Genomic DNA, 18724 nt, shown 5'->3' on the forward strand with positions numbered 1-18724 from the left:
GTTGATGAGTGCAATATTAAATTTGGGATCTCGGTTAGACTCACAAAGGGAAACAATGGAAACACGGTTAGACTCACTGGGATCACAGTTACGATGTGAATTAAAAACAGATAGGGGAACAATGGAAACACGGTTAGACTCACTGGGATCACAGTTGGGATCTGAATTAAAAACAGTGGGATCACAAATAGGACCAATTAAAACAGAGATGGGAACCTTGGCAACACGTTTAGAAACTGATATGGGAACAATGGAAACACGGTTAGATTCACGAATAGGGACATGTTTCAAAAACATGAAAGATGAATTAAAGAAAGAAATTAGAGAAGAAGTACAACCGATTTTGAATGCTCACAATAATAGATTAATTTCAATAGAAATCAGACAAAAGGAACAGGATACAGAACAGGAAGAAAGAGATCGCGCGATAGTACAAAAATTTTCAGAGTTAAATTTACAACGTGCTCACGATAAGGAAGAAATATTTGAGAGAATCGAGGAATCCGTACCAAATGAGAGAATAAATAACCTAACACAACAGTATGAACAGTTAACTACTAAATGTGACAATACCGAAACCCGAGTCGCGACTCTTACGGAAGACGTAAATAAACATAAAGAAAAAGTAGGTGACTTATCGGAAAGAGTTGAGGAGATTTCAGATAAATTGACAAGTCTTAGTTTAAATGGGGACAGAGATTCAGATGATGCAGGTCCATTACCATTTGCAGAAACCGAAGAGTACCAGAACATGAATAAGCATGATGAAAATCAGGGAAAATTTAATGAACGCATCAAAAGGGAATTCGAGGCATTACGAAAGCAAGTCAAACAAATTGAAGGCGAAATCGTAGGAAAAGACAGCAGGAGAAATTTAGAATCACAGATAGCAGAGGGCTTTGAAGGAAATAGTTTATTTCATTTACGAGATGCAACAAGAGAGAGCCAGGCGCGCGAACCTGACAATAATCGACATTCGGACTGGGACAGACGCGGTAGGTCTTTGTCGCCACGAGGAGAAAACTTTGACTATAAACACTTCTTAACTGTTCGGAAATTTAAGATCTTTCACAATTCTAAGAATGACATACATCCATGTTCATGGTTAGATCAATTTATGTACGCACTTCCACCAAATTGGCCACTAAGTCACAAACTGGAATATATGTGTGGATATTTAGAAAACGAACCGGCGACGCGGATGCGCGCACTTATTAGAGATTGTAATAATCTAAATGATTTTTATCATGCATTTCTATCGGCATATTGGTCCGAAAATACGCAAGACAGAGTCAAACATAGTCTTATTATGCAGCGTAATTTTAAACAGTCTGAGTTCCGCACGCCGGCTGAATACTTTGAAGAATCAATTCCTGTCCAACCCTTATAGCCCGATTGAATTAATTCGCATTTGTTTAACTAAGCTGCCACAATCCATAAGACAAATTGCTTTAGCCGGAAGATGTAAAGACGACATTGAGACTTTTAAGACGTTGCTACAAGAACTTGAGTATGACAACGACGACGGGACTTCTTGCAATTTTTTCAGTAACAGTAATTACAATAGATTTTCAGAGAAAAAGGATAATGATCGGAACGGACGTTATATGGGTAATTTTGAGAATGACAGACGAAACAGACAGGACAATAGATACCAGCCTTATGACAATAACAGACGTTGTAACAGAAATTACACAGACAATTATAATAACGGTAATTCCTACCGGAATGATCAATCATACGGAAACAGTAATCGGTATCATCAAGACAGAAATTATTCATACAATAATAGAAATTCTTACTACAGAAATAACCAGGGTAGTAGATATAACAATAATTTCAGAAGTGACAGTCGAAATTATACTACAAGAAGTAGTCGTGCAGATAGCCAGGAAAACAGAAATTTTAATAATAGACATAACAAAGAATTTGCATCCAGCAGACAGGAAGGACCTAATTGGCATCCTCCACGTGACAGAACTTCAGAGAGACAAGTGCAAATCGTAGAAATTGATCCGCGAAATGACGGGAATAATCAAAGACGTGACGCGAACAATCGACAATGACTTGTAGCTTCGGCTTCTGGCAGCAATATAGACGGTTCAGAAAGTAATGACACTACGACTTTACACTACGTACGCCTGGAATACATGAGAGACATTTTGCTAGACGAAAAGGAAAATAATGTAGACGCATTTTTACATCCTGTTATTGAAGTATGTGTGGGTAAGAATAAGTTCACTGCAGTTTTAGATTCTGGGAGCCCATTGAATGTCATTAGTGAAGTAGTTTTTCGTATATGTGTAAGAACTATTGCTTGTCCTGTGTTCCCTGTTTATAAAACTACAATTCGAGGCGCTATTTCTGGAAAAAGTATGGAAGTCAAACAACAGACCAACTTAAATTTCATTTGTCAAGGATACGAATTTTCTGCTAATTTTGTTATTGTTCCATTACTCAGTACACAAATTATATTAGGTATGGAGTTTCTTAACGCACATAAGGCAATTTTAAACTTTAAAGAAGGAAGTGTGAATTTGACTGTTGCCGGAATGCCGAAAAGTTTGAAATTTTTCGAGTGTTTAACAAGATCTGAATCAGGCACAAAATGTTTGTTTCTTACTTCTGATGTTTTCGCTGAGCATTATGATGACAATGTGTTCATTCATGACAATGACAATAGATACAGAGACGGGATGGATGATATAATTAATAGCGAAGAATTAATTAATGAAAAGGTTAAGAAAGCTGAAGTGCCAGATGACGTTGCAAGAGAAGAGCTGCACCAAATTTTGACTTCACATGCTACAGTATTTAGTCAACACACAGGAACTATACAAGGCCTACAATATTTATTTAAAGTAAAAGAACACACACCATTTCGGGGGAAAACGTACGCTATTCCTTTGGCTTACAGAGACAAGGTTAAGAGTCAACTTCAATACATGTTAGATCAAGGCATTATTGAGCCAGCAGTCAGTCCTTATACCAGCCCATTACACGTTGTTCTTAAAAAGGATGGGTCAATTCGTTTGGTTCTGGATTCCAGGCAGATAAATAATATCATCATTCCTGAAACTGACCGTCCACAAAATTTAGATGAACTTCTTCAACATTTCTATGGAATTAAAGTTTTATCCACGATTGATATGCGCGCAAGTTTTTGGCAAATAGAACTCCACCCTGATTGTAGAAAATACACTGCCTTTTTAGCCTTTGGTAACTGTTATCAGTATCGGAAATTACCATTTGGACTTACTGTATCTTCAGCAGCACTCATTCGTAGCTTAAACGAAATTTTACCTGTTTATCTTCGTGACAATATTACTTCATATGTTGACGATATTCTTATTGCTAAACGTTCTTGGAGTAAGCATAACAAAATTTTGGATTCATTATTACGTATTTTTGCAAGAGTTGGCATTACAGTGAACTTGGAAAAATCTGAATTTGGTCGTTCTCATATTGGTCATATTATTTCTACAGAGGGTATTCTTCCTGATCCAGAGAAACTAGACGCTATTCGTAATTATGCTGTTCCTACTACAAAACGTGATGTTCGTAGTTTCCTTGGTGTCTGTAATTTTCTTAGACGCTTTGTTAGATTGGATAATTTGGCCACACCTCGTTTATGTGAACTATCTGGAAAGAATTCTAATTGGTGTTGGGATGAGGAAGCTCAATCAGAATTTGAACAACTCCGTGATGCTTTAGTTGCTGCTCCACTTCTTTCACATCCGGATTTATCAAAAGATTTTTGTTTGGCGACGGACTCATCATACAAAGGCCTAGGTGCACACTTATTTCAAGAGATAGAAGAAGACGGCGTTGTAGTACAGAAAACTATTGCATTTGGAAGTCGTGTTCTCTCTAAATCAGAAAAGAATTATTCGATTACGGAACTTGAAGCTTTGGCTGTTGTATGGGCTTTCACAAAATTTCGCATATTTTTGTATGGCAGACATACTAAGGTTTACACCGATCATCGAGCTCTGGAATTTCTTATGTCAACAAAATTAACTCATGGAAGATTGTCACGATGGGCGCTGTATCTACAGGAATTTGACTGTAGTATTGTTTACATACAGGGATCTTAAAATATTATTGCTGATGCTTTATCTCGTGCACCTATGGGTTTGAAACAAAGTGCTGAAGAGGACTGCAAGGAAAACAATTATTGTTTGATGTATATTCAAGGTGTTGCGTTTGAGAATTTTATTTCGTCTTCGCTCCAGGACATCGCTAAGGAGCAAAATAAGGATCCAATCTGGAAGGACATTAAGGAGAAGTGGAAGAGAAAGGAAAGCGTAGCGATTAGACAGTATTATTTAGTTCGCAATGATATTCTTTTTAAACGAAAATCGGTCGACAACTCTGTTTGGTTAGTTTGTATTCCTGATGAGTGGGTCAATAAATTGATTTGGTACACACATTTCAGTTACGCACACTTTGGTCCCAGAAAATGCTTTCATAAATTACGAGAAAATTGCTACTTCAGTAATATGGAAAAACGTATTCGATCTGTCCTTGCCAAATGCAAATTATGTCAAAAGGCTAAGCCGTCAACTATTTCTCACAGAGCACCGTTGTTTCCTATCATTCCTGCGAAGTTAAAGGACATGGCTGCAGTCGATTTGTTCGGTCCAGTGGTTCGTTCTACTAATGGTTTTGCGTACATTTTGGTAGCAGTGGAATTGACATCAAAATATGTGTGTTTTACACCTTTACGCAAAGCAACAGCTCGTTCAATATCTAATGCTTTCATCAAACATTTTCTTAAAGAAGTGGGTCATGTGGATAAGGTTATATCAGATAATCGATCACAGTTTCGTTCTAAAATTTGGCTTCGTACTCTAAGGCGTCGTAAGATTAACCGGACAGACAGTAAAATTATTTGCATAATAAAAAATTTAAATAAGCCCCCATGCAACACCCGATCAGGTCTGGTAACAACACTAAAAATGAACAACACTATTGAAAGCTGGTTGCCATTCTACCTATCACAGAGAACTGCATTCTTATCATTTTCATACCCATTGATGCTGCATATATGTACAAAGTTTCATTGACAGCCAACCATGTGTTCTGGGTACTTCACTTTTTTTGCCAGGTAGTGTACGACGCATCAACTGTATGTGTTATTATACCCATTTAGATGAAAAGCATGAAAATTATACCACTGACAGCCCACCGCATCAAAGACCTAGGTAAGGGGGGTAAACTAACAATTACGAAATAAGAGAGGTATCTACAACCCTTAGTTCGTGTCATATGTTGCATGAACAGCAGAAACGACCTACTTGAGCTGCAAAAAGAATTGTCATTGCTTTTTAATTTTAAAGGGATCGTATTTATGAAAGCGAAGAGATTAAAAATGAGCTGCAACAGCTGAAGATCTCTCGTGTCTAGGAAAAGAAATAGATTATTCCAGCTCTTGAAAAAAGATCGTGGGACAGATTCACAAAGCCTTGTACATATCATCTCACTGACGTCAGTTTGGTGTATTGCTATGAAATCTATTTTTTGTTCACATATAAGCATTTTTTGGAGACCCATCATTGCTGTTTCCAAAATTTGAACCAGTTGCTAGGCAATTGTTGTAAACAATCCAGAAGCAGCGAATCGAAGTACATTAGTATAGATACCGAAATCATAATATTAATACGTGAGCACAAAAGTTAAAGTGACAGTTTTTAATATTGATTATACAAGGAGGCCAACGAAACTTACATAATTTCAAAGATACTTTGCCATAGATGTGCACAAAGAAAAAAAGTGTATATGTACGTAGTCATTAAGAGTGCAGAAATGAAGGGGATAGTGTCATATTTGTAACTCTGATGACACCTTCCCTATCACGCACTAAAATCGCCAGTAAGTGAGCATCGAAGATTGGAGTGCTACCAAAATCTCTCGGGCGTACCGATCAGGTGCTATGGCAAAAATGAGACATGAAAGTAACAGCGTTTCTTGAAATTTCAATCTAGGGACGTTCATGTTTATGTGGTTTATTTGCAGTAATACACGCATACCGGCTAGCGACAGTGCAATAACTGCTAGGTCGATGAAGTTGTCAGCAGTGGAAATAAAAATATAAAAGTAACAAAGTCTGTATATTGGAATCGTTACTTTGCTTAATTTTCTGGAAGAGTAACTTTGTGGTCATTTGCTGCCGTTACCATAAAATTTCAAGTAAGTTTCTAATTTTTTATTTCTTTATTTTGAATAATTATGGCTTCCGACTTCTCTTATTATACGGAAACCATGTTTGTTTTAGACTTTGCCAAGAAGAATAACGATAACGGGCCGAGCGGAAGACGCAGAAATAGACAGATACAATTTCTGAGTAGAGAAATTAATGGGGATGTGGACATTCATAATAATAATGCAACTGTTTGATTGAACGATAATATTTTTAATACGTGAACTTCGAAAACTGAATTACTGATGTTTAAAATTAGTTATACAAGGAGAAATATGAAACTTGTATAATTCAAAGATTGTTTGCCATAGACGTGCACGAAAAAATCATGTGTGTACATAGTCATTAAAAGAGGTAAAAGGAAGTATACAGACACGCATAAGTTTCCCTCTGTCTCTCACATTGCTAACATTGCTAGCAAGTTGTACCACAAGTACGTCTCAGGTGTTGTGGTAGAAATGAGACAAGAAAGTAACAACGGTTCGTGTAATCGCATTCTATGGACATTCATGATTAAATTTTGCAGATGGTTCATTTGCAGCAGCACACGCAAACCGGGCAGCTAAACTGCCACAGCTACGACGTCGTTGATGCTGTCAATAGTGGAAAACGAAGGCGTCTGGAGCAACAAACGCTGTTTATTAGCTTCGTTTTTTCATTTTCTTTCGTCTAAGAGTAAACAGAACCAACTTTGTGTTCGCTTGCCGCCCTCGCCACAAAATTTGAAGTCAGCATCTTCATTGTGAATAGCTACGACTTCCCCTATTATACGAAACTATATCTGTTTTAGGTATGCCTCGAAGAAGAACGCTAACCTGTCGAACTGAAAGACGAAGGGCTTTTTTTTTTTTTTTTTTTTTTTGTCATCAGTCTACTGACTGGTTTGATGCGGCCCGCCACGAATTCATTTCAACCTACGTCCTCAATTATTTGCTTGACGTATTCCAATCGATGTCTTCCTCTACAGTTTTTGCTCTCTACAGCTCCCTCTAGTACCATGGAAGTCATTCCCTCATGTCTTAGCAGATGTCCTATCATCCTGTCCCTTCTCCTTATCAGTGTTTTCCACATATTCCTTTCCTCTCCGATTCTGCGTAGAACCTCCTCATTCCTTACCTTATCAGTCCACCTAATTTTCAACATTCGTCTATAGCACCACATCTCAAATGCTTCGATTCTCTTCTGTTCCGGTCATCTTCGCACGAAGGGCTAGAGGGAGACAACTTTTGTCTACACAAAGTAATAGGAACAACGTAGACGTTGATAATATTAATTCTATTGTTGTTTTTAAAGATAAATTTAAACGTAGATTGAACGTAATTCCAAATAACTACTGGCGATTAAAATTGCTACACTACGAAGATGACGTGCTACAGACTCGAAATTTAACCGACAGGAAGAAGATGCTGTGATATACAAATTAATAGCTTATCAGAGCATTCACACAAGGTTGGCGCCGGTGGCGACACCTACAACGTGCTGACATGAGGAAATTTTCCAACCGATTTCTCATAGCAAACAGCAGTTGACCGGCGTTGCCTGGTGAAATGTTGTTGTGATGCCTCGTGTAAGGAGGAGAAATGCGTACCATCACGTTTCCGACTTTGATAAAGGTCGGATTATAGCTTATCGCGATTGCGGTTTATCGTATCGAGACATTGCTGCTCGTGTCGATTGAGATCCAATGACTGTTAGCAGAATATGGAATCGGTGGGTTCAGGAGGGTAGTACGGAACGCCGTGCTGGGTCCCAACTGCCTCGTATCACTAGCAGTCGAGATGACATACATCTTATCCGCATGGCTGTAACGGAAAGTGCAGTCACGTCTCGATCCCTGAGTCAACAGATGGGGACGTTTGCAAGACAACAACCATCTGCACGAACAGTTCGACGACGTTTGCAGCAGCATGGACTATCAGCTCGGAGACCATGGCAGCGGTTACCCTTGACGCTGCATCACAGTCAGGAGCGCCTGCGATGGTGTACTCAACGATGAATCCAGATTCTGCTTACAGCATCATGATGGTAGCATCCCTGTTTGGCAACATCGCGGTGAACCCACATTGGAAGCGTGTAATCGTCATCGCCATACTGTCGTATCACCCGGCATCATGGTATGGGGTGCCATAGGTTACACGTCTCGGTCACCTCTTGTTCGCATTGACGTCACTTTGAACAGTGGACATTACATTTCAGATGTGTTACGACCCGTGGCTCTATCCTTCATTCGATCCCTACGAAACCCTACATTTCAGCAGGATAATGCACGACCGCATGTTGCAGGTCCTATACGGGCCTTTCTGGATACAGAAAATATTCGACTGCTGCCCTGGCCAGCACATTCTCCAGGTCTCTCACCAATTGAAAACGTCTGGTCAATGGTGGCCGAGCAACTGACTTGTTACAATACGCCAGTCACTACTCTTGATGAACTGTGGTACCGTGTTGAAGCTGCGTGGGCAGCTGTACCTGTACACGCCATCCAAGCTCTGTTTGACTCAATGCCCAGGCTTTTCAAGGCCGTTATTACGGCCAGAGGTGGTTGTTCTGGGTACTGATTTCTGAGGATCTATGCACCCAAGTTGCGTGAAAATGTAAGCACATGTCAGTTCTAGTATGATATATTTGTCCAATGAATACCCGTTTATCATCTGCATTTCTTCTTGGTGTATCAATTTTAATGTCCAGTGGTGTAAAAGAAGGGGTCAGTTGATAGAATGCATCCAAAGGTATCAAGGAATCTTCTATTTGGAAACGGAGATAAGTGAGTGTGTGTGTGTGTGTGTGTGTGTGTGTGTGTGTGTGTGTGTGTGTGTAGGAGAGAGAGAGAGAGAGAGAGATGGGCGGAGAATAAAATTTACGGAGTGAGATTAAGTCTGGACTACAATAAACAGGTTTAAGTGCGTGTAGGTTGCAATAATTAAGCAGAGAAGAGGAGGCTAGCACAGGATGGACAAGTGTGGAGAACTGTATCAAAGCCGGCCAGGGTGGCCGAGCGGTTCTAGGCGCTACAGTCTGGAACCGCGCGACCGCTCCGGTCGCAGGTTCGAATCCTGCCTCGGGCATGGATGTGTGCGATGTCCTTAGGTTAGTTACGTTTAATTAGTTCTAAGTTCTAGAGGACTGATGACCTTAGAAGTTAAGTCCCATAGTGCTCAGAGCCATTTGAACCATTTGAACTGTATCAAAACAGTCTCTGGAACTCAAAACAACACATTCTGCTGGTGGGGGAAAATAATTTTCTGAATAGGCCTCGTCGTGTATTTACCCAGTGGCGTCACATTATTCTGTACTATGAAACAAGATGTCCCTTATAAGTACAGCCATCTGACGTGAGATGCAAAGTAATGTAGGGCTACTCACCTCGCTGCTCCTTGACGTACTTGTGAATAACGCCGAGCTCCTCCTGGATGGCTTCCTCAGTCATGGCACCTCGCAACCGCCTCAAGGCCCTTTCTGCATCCTTGTCCCTGCCACGCAGAGCCAAGAAGTAGGGTGACTCGGGCATCCAGAGGAAGCCCACCATGAAGACCACGGGCACGGCGGCGGACACGATGGCCACGGCCGAGTAGGACATGTAGGGCCCCATGCAGTAGGAGACGAGCCCGCCCACACTCATGGCGAACTGGAAGACGGTGCCCAGCATACCCCGCACCTTGGCCTCAGCCACCTCCCCCACATACATCGGTAACAGGCAGATGCTGGCCCCAATTCCCAGACCAGCCACCAGGCGTGATGCTATCAGCATGGCCGCCGAGTCAGCGAACAGCACCTGTCGGCCGACAGCACCTTTCAGCACATTTCTGTTACCTCTTGCCATGCTGCTTGCTCCTTTCGCCGAGTTGGACGGACGACAGCGCCAGACTTTATTGGACCTGGTATATTCATATGGTATGTATTGTATTGTATGTTAACCGGGGACATAGAAACGATGGAGAGGCTCCGTCCCCACCGCAGCCGCAGTGGTCCACAACCCCACAACGACTACCGCAGTCCACTTCACCCTTCCGCCGCCCCACACCAAACCCAGGGTTATTGTGCGGTTCGGCCCCTGGTGGACCCCCCTCCCCCCCCTCCCCAGGGAACGTCTCACACCAGACGAGTGTAACCCTTATGTTTGCGTGGTAGAGTAATAGTGGTGTACACGTATGTGGAGAACTTGTTTGCGCAGCAATCGCCGACATAGTGTTATTGAGGCGGAATAAGGGGAAACAGCCCGCATTCGCCAAGGCAGATGGAAAACCGCCTAAAAACCATCCATAGACTGGCCAGTTCACCGGACCTCGACACAAATCCGCCGGGCGGATTCGTGCCGGGGACCAGATGCTCCTTCCTGCCCAGAAAGCCGTGCATTAGACTGCACGGCCAACCGGACGAGCCATCTTCATATTACAAAAACAGAGTTTCTGTCGAGCATTTTTTTATGCAGGATATCCCAGAAGGAATCGTCAAAATTCAGGAATAAGGCAGGAATGATATTTTGAAGCAATAAACTTGGTACAGATATATGGCCTAATCGGACTGGTTTCGGACAAAGGGCACATTGAATATACATTTGTTTTTGGGCTGGTCATGTGCACATATTTATCTTACCCACTCAATCTCTCTATAGTTTCAATTTCGCCCACATACCTCACTGTTTTCAAACTCTTTCCTCAGGATGTCTTTCTGTCATTATACTAGACCACTGAAGGCACAGTCGTCCACAATGTGTTGTGACTGAAGTAGTGTGGGGTACTGAACAGAAAAAGGTATGTTTACAGCTTCTGCGTTGGTGGTGCTCCTGCTGCTGCCAAAAAATACCATTTGCACTTTCTGACACATCAAAGTCCTAGTTGTAAAGTGTTAACCAGAGTTTTCAGCCCAGTTCATGAAACTGGTATTCTGTCAAGTTCCCATTATCCTTCTGAACATTTAGTTCAACAACCTATGCAGGAACAACAACATGTTGTTGAAATGCTGCAGCGTACTGACAAGTATGATGATTCTTAGAGGTGAATGTGTTAAAAATAGTATGTTTCAGTTTATATTGTGTATAACACACATTGTATTATTGAATAACTGTTGTAGATGGGTAAACATGACATGTTTTGTATCAGAAGCCACTCAGAATAGAGCATTTGTCCATATAAAGTTTCTTTTTTGAAATTATCGTTCCTGTCATATACCTGAATACTGACCATTTCTCATAGGACATCCTGTACCAGTCTTTGGTATGGCTCCATGATCACTTCAACAACTTGTGTCCGACGTGCTTTCTACTTAATGAGTCACTATAGTTTGTAAGGTGGGGAGGTAATTTTGATTTTTGTAAGTTATCGATGTGCACATCAGAGTGAGAGCAAATTACGTTACTGTTAAACAATCTTTGGTCTCGCTGTGGCACAGTCTTTGCCTCTGCGCAGTCTAATACATTCTTAGTTGAAGTGTAGTAGCTGTGTTGACTTGTGATTGTATATGAAAGATTTATTGTAAAGGACATCAAGGATGAATATTACCTATATTCTGAAAGGCGAAAAGAATATAAATTTTGAGCACCGTTTCTTTTTTTGAGAAGAGAAGAAGTTTGAGGTAAGACTGCAGCACTGAACAGCTAATTTGTCGGAATGATTATTGTCAGCTAGTTAATTCTGTTCACTTGCTCAGAGCTGAGAGAACAACCACCCCAGTTCCTTGAGTCATGCATTAACATCTCAACTGATTAAGCTGTTTGGTTTTTATAGAAATTCTCTGTTAACATTGTACTCTTTTTAGATCATTCTTCACTTTGTTAAGCATAGTATTGTTCAGACCAATGTTATGTGTAAAGATCACGAGAAGTTTTATTCTGTCTTTTTGAATACATACTTCATTCTAAAATCGTTGTCTTGAAATATCATTGCATAGGAATAGTTACTGTCACTATCCCACTGTTTAAAGAAGGTTTATCATCACGCATTACCACATTCACTAATGGTATGCAAAAGTTTGAACATTGTTTGGAAATTTTATTTAAAAATAGAAATCTAGCTTAGGCACTGCCACCTGCTGTTGCGTTTTTGAGAAATCTGCAGCAATGTTGTCAACACGTGAGAGAACTGGAAATTTTGATTTGGGCCTGATAATAGTTTTACTTCAGTTGCGGATTTAATATAAGACAAGTTTTATTAAGACCAGTTCAGTTCAAATCAGGTTGTGTTTAGTCAAACGTCAGCAACAGTTTTAAGTAGGATAACAGTTTGTGGGTACATAGTTTTGGAAATACATAAACTTTTTTACATAATGGGAGGTATATTTGGGCTAAATTTCATACAGAGACAGATAGTGGGGAACTGACAAGTTGTCAGGTGCATTATTTCTATTCTTTGGATTAGTAACTAACTTTATCGGTTAGTCGGTGGCTTCTTAACAGTCGCCAAAGTTCCAGGTACTGGAGGCCAAATTGTATGTTAACTAACTACAACAGATACTACACTTGTCTGACCCTGGAAGACTTTAACCTAAGTGCTACTGACTTATTGGAATTTCCAGTTCTTGATGACCACTAAGACCAACCTGTGGATATCTCTTGCCACTTTTCTTCCTTCTGGAAAATCACGTGTTATTCAACAATTCAGATGTACACTCTCCACACTAACGTCAGGTTCAAACAGTAGTGATACAAAAAGGCTGTAGTAGTTCTAGGAGAACGACATCATTCTATTTCAACTGTATATGAGACTTTCTTCTAATTTCCAGTGACTATTTCGAAAGCAATTTTATATTTTTTACGACTCTTCTTCTGTACTACAATTTCATAGATTTTAAGTCATGAAAAAAGGATATATCGAAATTCTTTTGGGTTAAAGTATCTTCATAGCTTGAATTAGTTGAGCAAGGAGATAAGTGCGGAAGACTGACTCTAATATTTTATTTTCCCATTTACAAGCCGTAAGAAAATAAAGAATTCTGCTCCTCCTTAAATTGGACTTATATTAATGTAGCACCGTTTATTTTTACAGTGTAGGAAAAGACAGATCTTTGCCATATTCCCACACTAACTGGATTCTTTTTTAAAACCCACTCTTCTGCTTTGTGGGACAACTACTGAAAGTAGATGAATTTTGCTGTTCACCCAAGCCCATCAAAAGAATGGCAAATAATTTTTGTGTTTCAAAATGAAAGAACTGAGGTAAACGTTATGCAGCACTGAATACCACACCACACACATAGCCACTGCTTAACAGCGTACATTACTTTTTGATTGGAGTTTATGAAGCAGATACTGCAGATCAGACTAAAATTCCCTTATATGAGTCTACGAAGCATGGACCTTGTCTTTGGTGGGGAGGCTTGCGTGCCTCAGCGATACAGATGGCCGTACCGTCGGAGCAACCACAACGGAGGGGTATCTTTTGAGAGGCAGGGCACACATGTGATTCCTGAAGAGGGGCAGCAGCCTTTTCAGTAGTTGCAGGAGCAACAGTCTGGATGATTGACTGATCTGGCCTTGTAACACTAACCAAAACGGCCTTGCTGCGCTGGTACTGCGAACGGCTGAAAGCAAGGGGAAACTACAGCCGTAATTTTTCCCGAAGGTATGCAGCTTTACTGTATGATTAAATGATGATGGCGTCCTCTTGGGTAAAATATTCTGGAGGTAAAATAGTCCCCCATTCGGATCTCCGGGCGGGGACTACTCAAGAGGACGTCGTTATCACGAGAAAGAAAACTGGCGTTCTACGGATCGGAGCGTGGAATGTCAGATCCCTTGATCGGGCAGGTAGTTTAGAAAATTTAAAAAACGGAAATGGATAGGTTAAAGCTAGATATAGTGGGAATTAGTGAAGTTCGGTGGCAGGAGGAACAAGACTTTTGGTCAGGTGAATACAGGGTTATAAATACAAAATAAAATAGGGATAATGCAGGAGTAGGTTTAATAATGAATAAAAAAATAGGAGTCGGGTAAGCTACTACAAACAGCATAGTGAACGCATTATTGTGGCCAAGATAGATACTAAGCCCATGCCTACCACAGTAGTACAAGTTTATATGCCAACTAGCTCTGCAGATGATGAAGAAATTGATGAAATGTATGATGAGATAAAGGAAATTATTCAGGTAGTTAAGGGAGACGAAAATTTAATAGTCATTGGTGACTGGAATTCGATAGTACGAAAAGGGAGAGAGGGAAACATAGTGGGTGAATATGGATTGGGGCAGAGAAATGAAAGAGGAAGCCGTCTGGTAGAATTTTGCACAGAGCATAACTTAATCATAACTAACACTTGGTTCAAGAATCATAAAAGAAGCTTGTATACATGGAAGAATCCTGGAGATACTAGAAGGTATCAGATAGATTATATAATGGTAAGGCAGAGATTTAGGAACCAGGTTTTAAGTTGTAAGACATTTGCAGGGGCAGATGTGGACTCTGACCACAATCTATTGGTTATGAACTGTAGATTAAAACTGAAGAAACTGCAAAAAGGTGGGAATTTAAGGAGATGGGACCTGGATAAACTGACTAAACAAGACGTTGTACAGAGTTTCAGGGAGAGCATAAGGGAACGATTGACAGGAATGGGGGAAAGAAATACAGTAGAAGAAGAATGGCTAGCTCTGAGGGATGAAGTAGTGAAGGCAGCAGAGGATCAAATAGGTAAAAAGACGAGGGCTAGTAGAAATCCTTGGGTAACAGAAGAAATATTGAATTTAATTGATGAAAGGAGAAAATATAAAAATGCAGTAAATGAAGCAGGCAAAAAGGAATACAAACGTCTCAAAAATGAGATCGACAGGAAGTGTAAAATGGCTAAGCAGGGATGTCTAGAGGACAAATGTAAGGATGTAGAGGCTTATCTCACTTGGGGCAAGATGGATACTGCCTACAGGAAAATTAAAGAGACCTTTGGAGAAAAGAGAGCCACTTGTATGAATATCAAGAGCTCAGGTGGAAACCCAGTTCCAAGCACAGAGGGGAAAGCAGAAAGGTGGAAGGAGTATATAGAGGGTCTATACAAGGGCGATGTATTTGAGGACAATATTATGGAAATGGAAGAGGATGTAGATGAAGATGAAATGGGAGATACGATATTGCTTGAAGAGTTTGACAGAGCACTGAAAGACCTGAGTCGAAACAAGGCCCCGGGAGTAGACAACATTCCATTGGAACTACTGACGGTCTTGGGAGAGCCAGTCCTGACAAAACTCTACCATCTGGTGAGCAAGATGTATCAGACAGGTGAAATACCCTCAGACTTCAAGAAGAATATAGTAATTCCAATCCCAAAGAAAGCTGGTGTTGACAGATGTGAAAATTACCGAACTATCAGTTTAATAAGTCACAGCTGCAAAATACTAACGCGAATTTTTTACAGACGAATGGAAAAAATTGTAGAAGCCGACCTCGGGGAAGAACAGTTTGGATTCCGTAGAAATGTTGGCACACGTGAGGCAATACTGACCCTACGACTTATCTTAGAAAATAGATTAAGGAAAGGAAAACCTACGTTCCTAGCATTTGTAGAGTTAGAGAAAGCTTTTGACAATGTTGACTGAAATACTCTCTTTCAAATTCTGAAGGTGGAAGGGGTAAAATACAGGGAGCGAAAGGCTATTTACAATTTGTACAGAAACCAGATGGCAGTTATAAGAGTCGAGGGGCATGAAAGGGAAGCAGCGGTTGGAAAGGGAGTGAGACAGGGTTGTAGCCTGTCCCCGATGTTATTCAATCTGTATATTGAGCAAGCAGTAAAAGAAACAAAAGGAAAGTTCGGAGTAGGTATTAAAATCGATGGAGAAGAGATAAAAACTTTGAGGTTCGCCGATGACATTGTAATTCTGTCAGAGACAGCAAAGGACTTGGAAGAGCAGTTGAACAGAATGGACAGTGTCTTGAAAGGAGGATTTAAAATGAACATCAACAAAAGCAAAACGAGGATAATGGAATGTGGTCAAATTAAGTCGGGTGATGCTGTGGGAATTAGATTAGGAAATGAGGCACTTAAAGTAGTAAAGGAGTTTTGCTATTTGGGGAGCAAAATAAATGATGATGGTCGAAGTAGAGAGGATATAAAATGTAGACTGGCAATGGCAAGGAAAGCGTTTCTGAAGAAGAGAAATTTGTTAACATCGAATATAGATTTAAGTGACAGGAAGTCGTTTCTGAAAGTATTTGTATGGAGTGTAGCCACGTACGGAAGTGAAACATGGACGATAAATAGTTTAGACAAGAAGAGAATAGAAACTTTCGAAATGTGGGGCTACAGAAGAATGCTGAAGATTAGATGGATAGATCACCTAACTAATGAGGAGGTATTGAATAGGACTGGGGAGAATAGGAGTATTTGGCACAACTTGAGAAGAAGATGGGACCGGTTGGTAGGACATGTTCTGAGGCATCAAGGGATCACAAATTTAGCATTGGAGGGCAGCGTGGAGGGTAAAAATCGTAGAGGGCGACCAAGAGATGAATACACTAAACAGATTCAGAAGGATGTAGGTTGCAGTAAGTACTGGGAGATGAAGAAGCTTGCACAGGATAGAGTAGCATGGAGAGCTGCATGAAACCAGTCTCAGGACTGAAGACCACAACAACAAGAACATGAGTCTAGGCGTAAATGGAGGTCAGGTAGTCTGACGTGGTATCACTGTGCACTTTTATAGAATGACTATGTGGACTCTTGTGGCACATCAGCAATGTAATATCAGAACAGGTCTGTGATCGAAGTGCTGTGTATGGTGGGCCCTGTACTTTAAAATGAACTATTGACCACGTCTCATGAGCTGACTTAAATATTCAGTCTGCAATTTCATTTTGAGGGAGTCTACTTACCTCTTCTCTTTTCATCACCTCTTACATTTTTCCATCGTGAGCAAATTGGTACTTGATAAATTTCTCCCTTTCTGAACTTTTTGCAAATAGATAGTTGGCGTACCAAATTCTTTGTTGAAAGAATGCAACATGGTGGTGAGGTTGACTTGGCGGTCGCTTCAGCCGTAAACTCTAGGAGGAAATTGTTGGTGAGTTATTCGTTTATCTCCGATGTCCAACAGAAACCACCTCGCCCACCATGCAGAGCAGTGGAGTGCTATGGACTGGCAAATGTCGCGCAGAAATCTGATTCACTATATTCAGTTTGCTGCTTCCAATCATTCATATTGCCAATTTTTTCCAAAAATTTTAAATCGACCACCTCGGCATTACACATTTGTTAACTGTGGAGTGATCAGAGCAACACTGTGTAAGAGCGAGAGAAATTATAGTGAACCAACACTTCCAGAGCTTAAGCATTCTGTTATTAAAACCATATAAGCAATGCCAAGGCAGCATAAGCGCATCTCAGCACTTTTTATGAAGCTTATTCATATTTTTTATTATTGGACTTATTTCTTCTGAGTGATTAAGTAACTAAGTACGTCAAATGGACTACGGGTCTCAGTTACTATTTTTCTTTGCCAAATTAACATGTGTGATACTGCTCTTATTCTTCCAATATTTCGATGCAGATGATTTCCTTATGTAATTTTCATGTACAAGATTACAGTCTGAGTTGGTTTTCAAAAAGCATTTGCCTGATGTAGCATCAGAGATAAAGTGTAGATATCTGGCTCCGAGCTCTAGCACGACAATAATATTGACCAGGCAACAAAATACATATCAGACTTTTTCAAGCTAAGAACATTCTGTACATGCATTACTACACGTGGAAAAACTTTAGCTTACAAATCTGTTACATTTATTACGCAAAATCTAACTAAAATCCAGTAAAATATCAGCAGAAGTTTCTTCGCTTCATAACATGGAATTATTCAAAATTAACCGAAATGTAAGTAAGCTGTTTTTTTTAGTTGATTCCTCTACACTACAATTTTATGTGCAATTAAACTCCACAAAGAATATTCTTGTTAAAACATGCACTCCTACCTCTGTCCCTCTCAAGCAAAAGGAGGTATTAAATGCAGTACAAACCATAAGCCAGGAAGCGAACACTGGCAATCCAGATGCGATGAACAGCACCTTGCGGCCGACGATGTCGACGATAATTGGCACGCCTATGATGGGCAGCACACACGAGATGGTCATGCTGGAGACGATCCAGGAAGCCTCGTCTGCTGTCAGTGGCAGCCATGACCCCGGCTCCTGGAGGCGCGGCAGGATGGGCGACACCCAGCCGGAGATCATGCCACTCATCAGGTACGTCAGCGCCGCTGTGGGAACACGCCATTTTAACACTACTCCAAGCAAGATTAAGAGTTCAACGTCTCCTCCAAGATGGTGTTATTAGAGTTGGAGCACAAGCTCACTTTGAGAAATGATGGAGATGGGAACTGGGCATACCCTTTCAAGGAACATCCTGGCATTCACCTTAAGCGATTTAGGGGAATTACGGGAAACTTGACTCTGGATTGTTGGATGAGGGTTTGAACCATTGTCTTTCCAAATACGACTCCAGTGCGTTATGACAGCACCAGCTTGTTACCTGCAGGGTGACTGTTATTGAACAATTTTAAATAAAATCGTCATAACGTCTGAACTGTTTGGGTTAGGACGTCGGAACC

At 40.6% G+C, this 18724-nt stretch overlaps 1 protein-coding gene across 1 annotated transcript in view; it reads right to left on the reverse strand.

Annotated features, from left to right (window-relative positions):
* The window catches only part of LOC126188687 (facilitated trehalose transporter Tret1-2 homolog), a 101951-nt gene that overhangs the window by 39466 nt on the left and 43761 nt on the right, over positions 1-18724 (reverse strand). The window contains exons 2-3 of the mRNA XM_049930293.1: positions 18135-18373; positions 9566-9974 (exon numbers count right to left, since the gene is read on the reverse strand). Of these exons, the coding sequence (XP_049786250.1) occupies positions 9566-9974; positions 18135-18373 (648 nt within the window). The remainder of the gene's footprint in view (positions 1-9565; positions 9975-18134; positions 18374-18724) is intronic.

Source organism: Schistocerca cancellata, chromosome 5, assembly GCF_023864275.1.
Source record: "Schistocerca cancellata isolate TAMUIC-IGC-003103 chromosome 5, iqSchCanc2.1, whole genome shotgun sequence".
NCBI classification, from domain to species: domain Eukaryota; kingdom Metazoa; phylum Arthropoda; class Insecta; order Orthoptera; family Acrididae; genus Schistocerca; species Schistocerca cancellata.